Source organism: Chenopodium quinoa, unplaced genomic scaffold (genome assembly GCF_001683475.1).
Source record: "Chenopodium quinoa cultivar QQ74 unplaced genomic scaffold, ASM168347v1, whole genome shotgun sequence".
Classification (NCBI taxonomy): Eukaryota; Viridiplantae; Streptophyta; class Magnoliopsida; order Caryophyllales; family Amaranthaceae; genus Chenopodium; species Chenopodium quinoa.
In genome coordinates this window covers 1708635-1725282 of record NW_018745080.1, presented here as the reverse complement: position 1 = coordinate 1725282, position 16648 = coordinate 1708635, and the positions used below count along the sequence as shown (strand labels likewise).

Sequence of the window (16648 nt, the reverse complement as noted above, 5' to 3'; positions counted from 1 at the left end):
TCAAGGGGCCTGTGTTATTTTAAGATAAAGTTATTTGATTGATAGTATCATGTACGTTATTAAACAACAAAATATATCATGGAAGTTCTATTTTTTCCAATGAGGGTAATTTCATCTAGAGTTTCGCCTTGCCATTCTAAATTAATCAGTTTTCAGCACAAATTTCAATTCTCTTGATGTATAGGTTGATTCAAATCCAACGATTATTCTTTAAAATACTCTTTAAGTAGTGTCAATCTTAATTACCACCCTCAAAAATTGTTCAATAATCATTAAGAAAAATGTCTCATGCACATGCAAATAAATTAAAGTAATTTGGTTGATAAAATCATGTACTAGTACATAAATAAACAAAATTGTTCATATAACTGCATGTACGTGTATCCAGTTACTTATATTATATCCACCACGACATGTGTAGCTTTAGCATCTTGATCCAATGGATTTGACTCCTTGTCATTTTCATACACTAGAACAAGGTGCATTGGTGCAAGCCTTGAACAAATGTACTTGTGATAACAATTATAACATTGAGTATTGAATTATAACAACTTATTTATTGATCCGATGTTATCTTACAATTCATTTCTCATAATAAATATTATTCGCAGTAGTTGACAATAATAGTATATATAAGGACCAACTTTTATCAATAATATAATTTTGAACAATATTTTTCATAAATTCATATAGTGATTTTCGTAAGATCTTCCACCTAACAACGCATTGCACGCAATGCAATAATTGTTGGGTTAGAAATAAAAGTAGTTCTTTGTCAATATGTATATGTTAAAACACTCTATTACATATGATGGTCCATGTAATGTGTATATCTTATGGTGGAATTACTCCATGTAAATATGAGGATTGCATTCACAAAACAAAAGAATAATACCAGGTAATAATAAGTGATAAGTTTGACTTATGTGTAACCACATTTGGAAACCTCAGTCTCCTGTAAATCTTAATTCTTAAACATCATTAATGAGTAGAAAAAAAAAAATTAAACTTAGTCAAAATTAATTATGGGAGTTTAATTTCTTTTTCCCATTCTATTGGTTGATTAAAAATATAAACCCAACATTAAAAGCTATGAAACATATGACTATGTTTTTACACGACTTTGACAATTGTGAAATTATAAGTAGGGGAAAAAGGAGGGCATTGCATGCACGCTCGACTACCATAGTTCAACGGAGTAAACATGAAACACGCAAAAGGCACATACAACATGTGTAATATTATTATATTTATATGTTAATTGGGTGTCATTAGTTGATTTCAATGTGGAAATGCATTGACTTTGAGTAATTAATTTAATTAGGAGTTTTCGAGAGAGTTATTAGTCACTTGCAATGAAATTGCGGTATAGTATAACCTTAGTAAGTTAGTACTTGCATAACCAGTTGGCAGTTGTATATTGTTTTGAATGTTTATTTCAATTCTTTAATCTAAATGAGTAACAAGGACAATATAAGGTCCTTTAAAAAAAAAACAGGTACTCCGAACAAATGGGTGGGGTCGTGGGGTAATAATATGTGCAAAGTTTAATCAGTTGTATTTTAGACATCTTACTTATTAGTATTAGTTTTCACCTACCTTGAAATAACAAAGCCTGACTATTTAATTTAATACATCTGAATACATGAAAATATGGCCAGTCACCAGTCATTTATATGCATTAGTATATTCGTAACAAGCCCAATCATTTTCAAAGTTCAAATCCTATATCCCGTGAATCAAAATAGTAATATGAAAGTGCATGTAAGAAGGGACTAGATATATAACTTTTTAAAATATTTTCCGTTTTACATACAATGATAATAAATCAATAATCATCTCAACCAGCATGACCTTTATTATGTGCATAGTATACAATGCAAAGTACTTATACATATTATGACCGGCCAATAGCTTATCACTAATAAAATAATGTAAGAAGCCTCAATCATATTTTGGTTCAACACGAGGCATGCAAGAACAAAGCTTTACCTTCAAAATTAAACATAGAACTATGATTGAAACAAGTTCTATTATGTCTTGTTATACAAGGAAATCTTGTATTTAAATGATGTTCTACATCTCATATGCGTGACGAAAAATTACTAAAATTACCCTTCACGTCAAAACTTTGCAAATTCATCATCAAACAACCAAATTATTTCTTCCATGCATACTACTCATAATAAGCCAACCATTCAAAACCAAAAAAAATTATAAAATAAATATATAAATTTTTTAAAAAAACAATTATGGATCTTTAGCATGGCATCATACATGTAACTATCACACGTGTTTGATGATGAAAATTATTCTAGGGGCCTAATTATTTACCAACTCCACCAAATAAAATAGTTAATACAATTTAATTATTCATAAATCCTCGAGCCACTAAACTAATCCCAAAACAATTAGCCTTAATAAAAGGACACAAATTTGACAATTTTCTTATGGATCTTTCTCTTTTTGGTTTGATAAAAAAATTAAAATAATTATTATAGGCTAATAAGGTGGGATAAAAGTCTACGAAAGTAGGTATAATGTCAATTATACAAACTAAGCTAGGACGAAAGGAAAGGGATACTAATCGTAATCTTTCTTTAGAACGCTCCATAGTGATGTCTCCTCTCTATATCTTGTTTTTAGGGAGGAATAATAATATAATTTGATAAGAGTTTCATGAAAACTTTAAGTATAAAATTACACAATTACTATTTAGAAATTTAATTGATGGGAATGGTGATGCAAGAATTGCTATTTTCTTTAGGACTCCAATCTTTTTAAAAATTTCTCTTATAGAATGTGTAGTAAGATCTAGAAGTGTCACATTCTACTTATGGAGCATTATTAGTTATGAAGCATATATTTATCAAATTTGTCGGTTCACATCTACATCCAGTCATTTAACAATAGTTTATCAAATGAAACTATATCTCAAGGTGAGATTAGTAGATTAACCATGAATGTTGCAAATGTTCACATAAGAGAGATATCGTGCCTAGAACCTTAAGAATGTAAAATAATACATAAAATGTTACTTTGCATTTTTTTTCACTAAAACAGTTAGTTTCCATCATAAATCCACAAGTCCTAGACACATGTCCCGTTTCCTATATTGCACCCCTAAAAATACATCAAATAAATTACATGCACAATTACTAAAAAATAACATTTAACCACTTTGATAGATCATGCATGTCCTCATAGTCAACTTCCAACAAATTATACACTCATAGGCTAACCTACACATTTCTATTTTAATTGATCACCACCCTCCCCCTTCTTTCCACCTTAAAAAATATATAAGTGTTTCTTAGACTCTTTTCCAACCTCCTTATAAAATTATTTCAAATACGTAAACACAACAAACCATCATCGATTTTTTTTTTCTCACTTTTTTTTTTTTTTTTTTTTTTTGGTTGTTGTGGAGGGAGATCAAGAATCTAATATAGAATAATTTAGGGGTCATCACGATCATGTACCTTTTCAATTATAAACCACAAGCTTCTAAAACCTCAATCGTCCTTACAATTCATTTAATTTCTTGTAAATAAATTAAAACTAATTTTCATACATTGTATGATTGTATCTATCCACATATACATCAAACTACTGATGTAATACGTATCAGAATAGAATATAAATTTCTCTTATATTCTGTATAATATGTTAGCAGTTTTAGCACGGATACACTTTGGTAATTAAGGAAATAAAAGAAGCTTAATTAGTAAAGAGGTGAAATTTAGATTAGTAGTAGTGCGGACTGTGAAGAAGGCACTGGGTGGTGGTGTTGTATAAATTGGTTATGGGTTAGTGTTGTTTTTTGCTTTCTAAGCGTGGATCTTTTTGTTGGAGAATTCACAACCAATTTGGTTCAACTTCATTCTTCTTCTTTTTTGAAAAAAATAATTAAAAAAAAATTTATGTCCCCACCATATTTTATTTCATTAATAATTCTTATTAAATGTGGCCACTCCAAAAACTATGGCCCCTGTTCCTTTACTTTTTGTGTTTCCCTCTCTTGTTAATTTATGTATGAGCACGCAATGTGTCACATCTTCATTCAACTAGTCAGCTTAATCAAGGCGTTATATATGCTGGTTATGTTTGTAATTAATTATAATAAATTTCTTTTTTAATTATTGTGAACGTTACACATCAAGGACAATTATTTTGTTTCTTTAAGATGTTGATCAATTTGTTTTTTTGAAAATTTGTGATTTCATGAAATCGAATCTACATATCATCTAAATATAACCTAATTCGTTTTGGCAACTGTCAAAATGTCAATTCATTTAGGGGCCGTTTGGTTGGGGGTATTCATCAAAGGAAATGGGAATCAACTGCCCTCATTCCCTTTGTTGTCGTTTGTTAGGTCTTTTTTCCCATTCCCCCTTTACCCTCTTCAACACCCAAATCCTTTCCAAGTTGATTCCCCACCCCCCCTAGGTATTTCCATTCCCATTCCTTAGCCACCACCATACCACCACCCTACCTACCCACACCACCGGAAAACCAGCCACCGCACCACCGTCCCTCTCCCACCTTTCATTCGCCACCCCTCCCCCAACCCTCGATGTCCCTCCCCTTCCCCAAAATGCTCGCCGCCCCTGCAAAAACCTAAAACACCCTCTTCCTTCCCCGTGAAACGCCCAGCCGAACACCCTAGGCGCAAGATTCCCCACCATCGAACCACCTAACCACCCTACCGCAACCCCTCTCCTTCCCCACTGAAAAACCCTAAAAATTCCTCTCCTTCGCAATCTGCAACGGCTAAGATCTCTCTCCCCTTGTCAGAAAAGCTTTCGCCGCCAGACTTCCTCCTCCACGCGCATTTTTAGTCAATTGATGATATTAATTAATTGTAGGTGGTATGTTGGCGTTGTCCTTGTCAATTGTGAAGCCATTGTTGAGCTCCCTCGAGGGCTAGGGTTTCGTGGGTAGGGAGAGGGGTGGCGATGGGTTGTAGTAGGGTAACTAGGTTGTTGGGATATTCACAGTGGCCGGAGAAAAAGGGAAAGGAAAAGGGAATTGGTAGTTTTGTGGTGGTTGTATGGTGGTTGTGATTTCTTTGTTGTATAAAAACAAACAACATTGCAAAACAAAGGGAATTACATTCTATTCTTTTCCTTTCCCTTTGTTTAAGTCATTCCCTTTCCCTTTGATGAACCAAACAACCCCTTAGTAAAATGATAAACATAGTCCTTAGGGCTATGTATAAGAAGCTAACAAAGGAAATATTGAGGATAAATTAATATTAATTACACCGATCTACGCGTTATTTTGTCATGAATTTCCAACTTAATTCCATTTTAAGAAGTGTATTTAATGCTTATATTGCCCTAAGGACTAAATATATCTTTTTTTTTGGGGGGTGAAAACTTGACCTTGTACTCTGAGCCAAAATAATTTACCTCATTTTTTTGTTGAGCATAACTTATCTTACTAAGGCCCTGTTCACTTCATCTTAAAAAAATAATATTAAGTAAAAATAATTTCAGTTCAGTAAAAATAAGTTCAGTTCAGTAAAAATAATTTCAGTTCAGTAAAACTAATTTTTGTTCAGCAAAAAAAATTTCAGTTCAGTAAAAATAATTTAAGTTCAGCAAAAATAACTTCAGCTCAGTAAAAATAATTTCAGTTCAGCAAAAATAAGATGAAGTGACCGGAGCCTAAAACTTATCTAAATTGTTGAATTACAGTAAATGTATTTTTGTTGAAACTAATTCAAATAAGATGAGGAGAAAATTTAACATTTTTGTTTGATCCAATAGACGTGAATACGTGATCCTCAATATAACAAATACAGTAATTTTTATTTACCAAATTAACACTATTTCGACAATTTAGCCCACTAATTGAAACCTTTGTGATAATCGTCTGTGTAGAGATCGACTTATTATAAATAAACAAATACCATAATGGTCAAATAAGCTTTATATTGATCTAAGAAGGTATGCCTTTTCTCACAAAACAAAACAAAAAAATTCACATAATTGATGACAGAATGTGCATATTCATATGAAAATCAGAATATTCTTTACCCATTGGTTAATAACTACTTATTAAGCTACTCAATAATGTTGAGCTTGCACCAAAACAAACTTCCAACTTTAATCAAGTAGTGAACAATCCACAACCATTCATAAGTGTGATGATATTGTGCAAATAACCTCAATTAAACAATCTATATAAACACCACGGGATGGATTGTCGCACTAATTAAAGTGATCAAACTTTATTTGTTGTTCCTTACATTATCATATTCAATGTATTAACAATTTTCCAAAGTACAAAATAAATAAAAAAAAAAAATCTAATTAATGAAATTCAAGTGTATATAATACTCGTAAATACATAAGCATGATTATGAAAACAATTAAAAATTAAGCGTGTACTTAAGAGGAGATCCCATCCTTTGCTTTACATCTCACCCATATAAATGAAGTAAGTTAGTGCTACCAAAAAGGAAGACCCAATTGCAATATATAGCAAAGATGATAGATAAATCTTTGATTAGGGCTGTTAATTGTTCCCTTCACTGCAAACAATAAGGCATGATACCATAGTGTATACAATTAATCAAAGTTTTTATATTATAATTAAACTTAGGGTTACATTAATTATTGGGGGTCATAGATCTTATTACCTGTGTATAAGATATGGTTCAGGTGATAGAATCATGGTCTACCCCTATTATTAATTATTTTTATTTTTGTACGGTGATTGGGTTCAACATGCTTGGTGTGCCCTTAACTTCTTTTTTGTGCTTTTACAAAGTTGGTTTAAATAATTAATATAATTATTATTATTACTGATGAATTAATATATAGAATAGTGTATGATTGATTATCCACTGTTATAAATTAATGTAAAGTTTTGTGACATCATAAGTGGTAGTAAAATTATATATTTTTGGTTACTTTTGGATTAATTTAATTCCAAGAAAGGTTAGATTAGATTGGGATTTTATCCATTATGAAAGTTTTGGCTTGGGTCTGCACTCTGAAGGCATTTGATTGCCAACATGTGAGTGTACAGTTGTGTTCACCAATTTTTTTTTTGGTTAGTTCCATTTAATAGGAAGTAATTAATGAGGTTGGGGTGGTGCATGGAGCACTAGGTTAGTGAGTACTGTTTATATGGTCTCTCGAGCATCATGTTTTGGAGGGCAAAGCGAGGAAAATCGGAATATTAAGAGATCCTTCTAACGAGAGGAAAAGTTTATAAGTAATACTCGTATATTAGAAACAATTGTAGAATATAGTCAAATAGGTATACTAATATGGAGTAATATACATAGTCGGTTTTATGTATTTTCTATAGGCATAGGTCGTCAGAAAATCAAAAGTGATGTAATTTTTCTAAAATTCACTACTTTCCTTACAAAATTTTGGTTAGCAAATAATTGTTTATTTCGACAGTCTCTATTTATTGTAAATGTAAGGAATATAACATAATTGATTCTTGTAAAAAATATACATATACTTATAACTCAAATCCGAAACAAAACATGGTACTCCGTATATCAAATGCGTGTCAATACACCATATGTTTCACCTAAATGGCTAAATCCCTAAGTCGACCACCATAGGAGAACCCCTTGTACACTTCTAGGTGGCTTGGAGATTATATAATACAAAAACAAAAATCACATCAATGTAAAGTGTAATTGTGCAATTTATATATGTTGGGACCAAAAAGCTGGTGACTAATAAGGCCTTTTTATCCATCCTTAAAAAGTTTTTAGTTTACCAAAATATCATAAACACAAAAAATTCATGAAATAAGATGGAAGAAGAACAAATACACGAGTCTAGTGATATTGTGAGGTTAGAGATATGATGTGTCTTTGCCTTGTGTTAGTGTTTTTAGCCTTTAGTGGATCCCCCAATCGTGTTTATATGATTTTTGGTTTGAACAGTCAAGCCTAAATCATGAGTCTTTCTACTAAAAACACATCGGATTCTTCCTCATTATAAAGAATTTCTTATACATATTCTTATTCTAATTCTTTGTTGGTCTACAAAAAAATTTATATGCTTAGACCAATTTTTATGGATGATATTGAGTTGGTTTCGGTTGCTTTATTCCCATACCACTATATTTAGTATAATTAGCAAAAGAGTCAAAAAAAGAAAAGAAGTCATCATTTTTCATATATGTTGTTAGCTTTTGATTAAAATTATGGGTTTATATATAAAAAAGAAATCATTTTCATAATTGCTTGTGTAGTTGTGTTATTATAGAACATGTATTAGGAGATGGAAATAGAAATAGAAATAGACCAGAGTAGGTAGTACTCTCTCCGTTTCCGAAAATTCGACTCACTTTGTATTTGCGCGATCTCCAATGAACATGTTTGACCGTGAATATCTTTGACTATGTATGAATAAAAATTACAAAATGTTGATATTTGAAAATTTTATAATAAGGTGAATCTAATAAGATCCCACATGTTAATTTATTTCTATTATATAAGTCATAAAATGTGGTCAAACTTATTTTATTTTGACTACATGAATAGTAAGTGAGTCGACCTTTCAGAAACGGAGGTTGTACATCTAATTGTCTTGTTTTGATGAAAAAAACTTATTCTAATTTAATACCGAGTATACCAATCATATTTGTTGGTTATCTAGTTGGTCGGTTGAAGCCTTAAATGACGGTACTCAATATATGAATATTTGAACCACGTCTAACCACGCAAAAGCAAATGTTATACGAAATACTAGCTTAGATAGTTAAAGGCTTTAGGAGTTTGTAAAACCACAATTGGTGATTAAATTTCATTTATATAACATGCTTTTCATAACTCTCTACGTAAATAGATTTTGTTCTCATCGCTACATCTTCGCCTATTTTCGGTTTATATATTTTGATCTCTTTTATTCTATTGTTCACCTTATCTTCACTTATTTTGATTTAAAATAAATCATATAAGAGTTAGTAAGTTCAAATAAGATAAGATAAGATCAAGTAAAATAAGTTCACATTAATTTTAACGAGGCTAATAAGGTCCGATTAAGTTCAAATAAGTCAATTAAGTTTAGACAAGTTCAATTGACTTTAAATTGGTTTTGATAATATAAATGAAAAACCAAGTTTATATAATGCATCGTAAGTCTACATTAGTTAAGTTAATATATAACTATTAATAGGGTAATAAGTTTTACAAATATGAGTTTAAGAATAATACATTTAGATAATATATGTGAAATTCAGGTAAAGAGAACACTATCGTAAGAGTGGATTTGTATTTTCTACAATGAAACATTGCGTTGATGTATATTGTTAAATCTATATAGCAACAAATTAAGGCTTTCATATGCAAAAACAAGCTCCCTTTTATACTTTTCACCTAAAAACACCATGAGAAAGTCATGTAATGAACATAAAAGATTTTTGATTCAAAATTAATTTGTAAAAGTTGTATTTTGCATACAAGAAGAGTCATTTTTTTTGTTGCAATTAAATAAAAGTATTAATTTTTGAAGCACATAAAAGTTCAATGGTGAAATAATTGAAAAAGTCTGCAAAATTAAATTATACAAGTAGTATTATTTTAAGGAAAACAAATATAGAAAGTGCACACTTATAAATGGTTAAATAATTTATTTTCTTTATTTCAGCAACAATAGAAAATAACAAGAGTTTTTTTTCGCACCTCCCTCTAGTTCTTTCTAGAGTCTAGCAATTTCCTTTGAGTTTACTCATTTTTCTATTAGCTTTGAATTAATTATATGCCAACCTGTTTTCTTCAAAAGTTTTTTTTTTTGGTTGGTAAGGAGAAGGACCCTATCGGGCCGGAATCTCTCATAGGTCCCCTTGACCCGGGTTAACGGGCTAGACACATTGGAAGGGGTGGAGGGGAAGGGTAAGGGAATCCCACCCCCAAGGTGTCACTAGTGGAGTTTGATCCCACAACCTCTTAGTTGTGAGATACAAACTTTGCCACTAAATCAAAGCTTAGCTTGGTAAAAATAACAGGAAATTAATGGCTTCTACATTACTCCATATATTTGTAGCAAACATAAGTATGAGCTTACAAATACATCTCTACTCACACCAATATCTCGTATTCTCTCTATTTCGAAAAGCTCGTACAATTTACACGATAATCAGAAATTATACTAATTACAAGCATCACACAAATAAAAGTCAAAATAAGAACAACATTTAGAGTCGTTTGAATACAATACAGCTCATCCAACATCCCTCCACACAAAACAGAGCATCCGCATAGCGACAAAAGCAGAGTACAGCCCACACGTTTGAACAAGGACAAATACGTAAAAATCTCCCTCTATAAAACCATACCCTTTTCTCCCTCAACCCCCTCTCTCACTCTCTCTTCATCCGTGCATTCTCTCTATCACTCCTCTCTTTCTCTCTCTTAAATTTCCCCTAATCTCTTCTTTTCTCACTCTTCTTGGATAAGCTTCTCCCATTTCCTTCCCCAGATCTTCCCTGGTAATTCCTTTTCAAAAAAATTCATGATTTTTTCAAATTATCTTCATCATTAATTGAACAACTTTGATCGTAATTTTGCCTAATTTTTGTAATTTTTTTTTTTTTTTGCAGGAAATTGATTGAGTATAAAAAAAGTGGCTGATCAGTGTAATACAGCATGCGGTGGTTTTGTTTATCAGTAGATGTGTTTCGGAAAGTCGTTTCATTGAATTTATACTGTCGTGTCATTCTGTAAATCAATTACCCTCAATTCAATTTTCCCCAATTTTTATTTTTCCAGAAAATCCTAATTTTTTTCACCTTAATTACCAATTTTAACTTCATGGGTTCAACCTTCTTCATCGTCATCCCCTGCTACGTTCGCAGGATCAGCTAAATTTTTCTCCTTTTCGAATTTTTTCTGGTAATTTCTAGAATTGTTTGGGGTTCCTTTCCTTAAAAGAAAGGTTTAAAGGGTGGGTTAAGGGGGTTGGAGTAGTAGTTATGGTGTGCCAAGCAGCTAGTCAGACAAGATTTCGGGCTTTGAAACACGAAAATGGAGTTGCTGGTTTTGCTACCATCATAGTTAGAGTCATTGCTTGCTTCCAACCTCTGCGTAATTGTCAGGTTTGTTCTTCTTTTCTTGTTTACTTGCTTTGATTGTATTCTGTATATGTTTTTAGTCGTCGCATTACTAGTTCAAATTACACTATAATGCGACTATTAGTTTTGGACTTACTCCTGTCATTGTTGTTGATGTTTGAATTTGATTATACATTAATGGAACATTTGAGTGTGCATATTTTGATATATGGGTGAAAAATAGGAATTGATATGATTATTTGAACCCTTTCAATTTCAAAATCCATGGTTAAGATTATGTTATGGAGTGAAGTGGAATGATCTTTGATTATATTCTATAGTGTTTGTTCGTTGTGACATTGGAATTAACCAAGTTGAGCAGTTGTATGAATTATGTTCAGGCTTTACTCATTTGCTCTTGTATAAAACCATAGGCAGGAGCAGAGAGTTACTGTATTAGTTAATAATATGGTTTGGTTTATCGAAAATGCGGTCTGCAATCAATTAATAAGAAAGTTTGGTTTATTGAATGATAAAAATTTGGAGCTTGCTTTGAAATTACTGTGTTTCTTGAAAACTTGAAGCTTTTGATCATGAATGTATTGTCTAATATATTGCTGTTGATTTGGGAATTTTCAGGCCGAATACTTTCGTCATTTGCTCAAGCCAGTAACGTAGATAAGATATTAGTTCTGTATTTTGGGGGTTTAGTTCAGCTGGGTTTCTTAGTTTTTACTACATCTTGGATAATTCTACAAGCAATCACAAAGCGAGGCTTTCATTTCGCTTTTGTTGTGGTATGTTCTTGATCACTAGCTTGTCTCATCTTTGTTGGACTCATTATGATTCTTTTAAACTAATCAATTATTGTTGCTTCAATCTGCAGATAGTTGTTTGGCTTGATGGAAAAGGACTTCGAGTCCTGGTTGCATCAACGGCAACCGAATATGCAGTTTCCTAATGCTAAATCCTTGAAACTACCATTTGACATTGGGATGCAAAATACGGGCATCCCTTGTGCAATGCCTTGCACTAATGCAGCTCCTGTGAGTGGTGCTTTACCTTCTTTTGGATATACTGGACCTCACGATTTCAAGGTCGGGCAATCTAAGGAACCTTACGGATGGTTCTACTGCTTGCCCCGATTTAGGCAGGGTCTTGTTCCAGATACAATGCTTCACGATAAGTTCATGCCAGAAATTGGTTTTACTGGTAAGGCCCCTGCAGCTGCTATTGAAAATCATGTGGAGACTAATGTGTCCCCCACTGATGCACAACGTGCTCAAAAGCAATTTCTTGTTTTTGATCGAACGGGTAACAAAACAACCTTGATATTAAGTTCTATGGTTGGTGCTTCAAGCCAGCCGCTCAACTCTTGGAACCAAAAATCTTCTTGTTACTATAATAATGTCAAAGAGTGTGAGCTTGGGGATGGAAGCAATGGACCGTTCTATTCAGGACCTAATTTGACTGATGATTTGAACGATGGTAATGAGATTAGCGTGATGCATGAAGACTCAGAAGATATCGATGCCTTGCTCTCCTCAGACGATGAAGGTTGTTACAGTGACGGTGAAGAAACAAGCACAGGGCGTTCCCCTAGCACGATGACTGCTTACGAGAAGCAGGATTGGTACGAAGATAACGAAGACATGGACGAAGTGGCAAGCTCTGGTGGCCCCTCTAAAAGGCAGAAACTGTCGGACAACAGTTACGAAGTTCCCTCAGTTACATACGCCGCAAGCTCCCTTGTGCCAAAGGTATCATCATCCGAGTACGAGGACGACGCAGAATCTATCTGCGCAGGTGGCCAACCCACGAGGCCATACAACAATACGACATACTCATTCTCCGGTAATAAGAGACACCGAAAGGAGAAAATACGCGAGACAGTGAGCATCCTACAGACCATAATCCCGGGCGGAGACGGGAAAGACGCAGTAGTGGTATTAGATGAAGCCATCAATTATCTCAAGACTCTAAGATACAAAGCCAAATCTTTAGGGATATCTGGCCTATAGAAGCTCCAAAAATGTAGTGAGTAGCTTTTTGGGAATCCATCCTCTGTTCTTAGCCTCCTGAAGAAGTTAATCCTTTTTCTCACTTGTGGACTGAAGACTTCAATGATTCAAAGATGGACCCTTAAAATCTCCATATCAGAAAACGCACGCCCCATATTGGCTTTGGCCTGGGACCCACCAGTAAACTTTTGCTGTCTTTTTTTTTTTTTTTAATTTTTTTGAAAAATAAAGGAGTAACATATTTTAAAAAATTTTAATGCAAAAATGTTATTTGAGGGTGGGGTCATTAGACTGATCACTTTAATGGGTAGGAATGGCACGAGGAGAGGCTAGTTGGCCTTTTGATGTGTTTCATCATTAAAATCCATATTAAATCAATCTATGTTTGTTAGTATTATTATTATGATTATTATTATTATTATGATTTTTTTTTTTTCTTCTTTTGCTTTTATAAAATTAGTGTGGGGTATTTGCACTTGAATGTTTAGAATGGGAAGTAAGACCCTGGAAATATGTAATACTGCCTTTTGATTTCTTTTATGTTTTGTGATTATGGTTTTTATGGTGTGTTTTAAAGCACCTTTTTCTTAATTAAAGAAGGGTGGTGTATGTTGAATTAATGGTGTGCATTTTTTTTTTACTGTTTGAGTCATGTGAACTTCATAGTGGCAACTCAACTTATGCATGGTTTGTGGTAATTAGAAAACAAAGGTCTTTTAGGACGGTGGTGGTGGTATTAGGTGCATCTCTAGAAGTCCAAGACTTTTAGGTAATTAATAGTAAGTGTAATTTTTTAACTCGGGACCTTATATTTAGTTGGTAAGTTTTGCCAACACCTCACGATATAAAGATACAATTCAATCTTAGCTACGGTATGTTCCTTGTAAGACTTAATTCACTTTAACTTAAATTAAAATATTATTTAGTAAAAAATAAGATTAGTTTAATAAAATTAATTTTAGTTTAGAAAACAATTTCAGTTCATTAAAAATCATTAACTTTAAAGAAGAAAAATAATAGATAATCAATAAATACAATTTTTGTTCAACAAAAATAATTTCAATTCAGCAAATATAAAATGAAGTGAACAGGGTTTAGGAGTTGCAAGACTTGTAACTACTCCATGGGTCTTCATATGACAGAGTATAAGGATTAAATTAACTTAAAAATTTATCAATATCTGAAATGAATTTTTCAATTAGTGGTTCTTTGGATGAACACTAGAACATAGGAAGTAAAATTACTTGGAACAAGGAAGCGAGAGATGTTATGTTCAACATGGAAGGTTGTTACCTAAGGTAAGTAATTTATCTCTGTTTGTGGGAAGTGTGGCTTCTCTAATTTTTGTTAACCAAACAATACCAGGATATTTCACTTCACAGAGAATTTTGTGCTTTTACTTTTCAATAAGGTTGAGCCATTCATGGGCAAATTTGGCTGGTCAAAATGAGAGTAGCATAAAGATGATTGTTATGCTTTATAATTGAATCTCAAAGGCATTCTTTTATTTGGCAGAACAAAGTCTAGAGACTTCAAAAATTGAATCCAAATAATCTGACCTAAATCATAGTCAATTCAAAATTAGATCTGTATGAGCACTATGTTTTAGCAATGTCTTAGATTTGAAATGACCTCACTCAATTAGATCCGACGTAAACTTAATCGATGACTAAAATAAATTGAATTGACAATTTGATCAAAGTCAATGGCCTATTTTTGGGTTTGTTTTAGAAGCTTTTCATTTCCCAAAAAATCACTAAAATCTTATTTCAATAAACCCAATATATTGCCACAATGGATTCGATCCAAACTACAACCACTTCCCAATTGTAACCGAACAAAAATCAATCCAAATAATCTGTATTCCATTGCAATGTTGCTTTCTCTATAATAAAGTCAACTTATATCACAGTTACATTTCAAAAAGAAAATCAAGAACCAAAAAAAGAGGTGAAATTTAGAAAATGGTATGATTACTAATTTAGGTGTAGGGGGGTAATGGTAAATAATTGGTTGGAGGTAGTAATTAAGGTTTGGTGTAAGTTAGTGTTGTCTTTATGCCAATGTACTGACGTCGCATGCACATATTTATGATAGACAGCTATTTGGGCCTTGTCAAACCCACTCTCTTCTGATGCGCATTTTTTCTTTCTTTCAAATTTATTGCAATGCATAAATTATAGGTGGGGTCCATAGCATGCCTTATTTTTGTTTAAAGGCGCATGCAAAGATGATTTATTTACATAAAACCAAAATAGAATTACCTTATGCTTAAGCTAGCTTAGTCCTTTATGTATATGGTTTTGCATCTTTTTGGTGTCTACTTTGTACTTGATTAATTAATGTGAATGTGAATTCTTATAATTTTGAAGTCAAGGGTTTGATGCAGTAATTATGGATTTTTTTTTCTTCTAATTATTACCATACCTAATTTGCTACAATGTCTTATATCTTTGGTTGATATTGTAGTGGATTTTATGACCATTGATTTATTTAGTTGAAAGAAGATTATTATTTGTTTTCCATAGTGTATTAGCATGTTCTTATAATGTGTCAGCTTGACTCAAAGGAAACATCTGCTAAAATTAATAATGGTTATGCCGCATAAGTACGTAATGACAATGTAACAACATCTGCTAAAATTAATAATGGTTATGCCGCATAAGTACGTAATGACAATGTAACCCTTTCACAACCGTTGAGAATTAGTTGAAATAAAAAGAGTAAATTTAAATTTTATATCCGTGCTAGATATATAATCTTTCATTAGCTGTCACATTCAATTCTCCATAATAAGTTGCACACTTATTGATTTTTTCAAAATACAACCTTAAGTCCAACTCTATTTGAAGCCATACCCTACCAATTGAAATGATTTGATCAATCTTGATATTTATATAGAAGAAAAAGATTAGTTTATTGAATCTATTTTCAGTGTCACATTCTAATAATTTAGGAATCCAACATACATAATGTAGAGAAAATAGAAGAGACAAGCATCACCCAACAACAACCAACATGCATCCATATCGGCCATATGAACAATGTGGCCAGTTTCTTTTCTTTTGGTGTGAAAGCAACATAAGCAATAACACAGCTATATGGCAAACTGGATTTTAACTTTTATTTAAATAAATTGTTCTCTATCCATCAACTTTTAGGCTTCAAAAAATGAACAATAATTTGAAATTGACCTTCTGGCTCCATCTCTTCTTCTAGTTGCTTTTTTCAATAAAAATATGTTAAGTTTAACTTATTCGAACCTAAAAATAAAAAAAAAAAACTTTATTACAAAAAAAATACTAAATAATAGACTAAATAGGTTTAGAGGAAAAAAAAAAAAAAAAAAAAAAAAAAAAAAAAAAGGGCCAAATAGCTTATTAGAAAAAATTTAATCAAACTGTACAAAAGACTGTGTTAAAAAATTGTATCACATTCATCAATTTTGATTTTAATTTATTCAGTAAAGATATTGCCATAAGGGTGCATCTCTATAATTTTATGGGCCAGGATGCGTAACCCATTATATTATTTCAAACCTCTGGGCTCGTAACTCTAAGCTGTAGACTTTTAGTGTAGGACGAGCCATGAAA

General features: G+C 32.2%; 1 protein-coding gene across 1 annotated transcript; it reads left to right on the top strand.

Moving 5' to 3' along the window:
* Positions 1 to 10316: 10316 nt before the first annotated feature.
* On the top strand, positions 10317 to 13481 carry LOC110709716 (transcription factor bHLH143-like). Its single transcript, XM_021887944.1, has 4 exons — positions 10317 to 10473; positions 10585 to 11079; positions 11674 to 11831; positions 11921 to 13481. The coding sequence occupies exon 4, from the start codon at positions 11937 to 11939 to the stop codon at positions 13053 to 13055; it is 1119 nt and encodes a 372-aa protein (XP_021743636.1). The 5' UTR covers positions 10317 to 10473; positions 10585 to 11079; positions 11674 to 11831; positions 11921 to 11936; the 3' UTR covers positions 13056 to 13481.
* The last annotated feature ends 3167 nt before the right edge of the window (positions 13482 to 16648 follow it).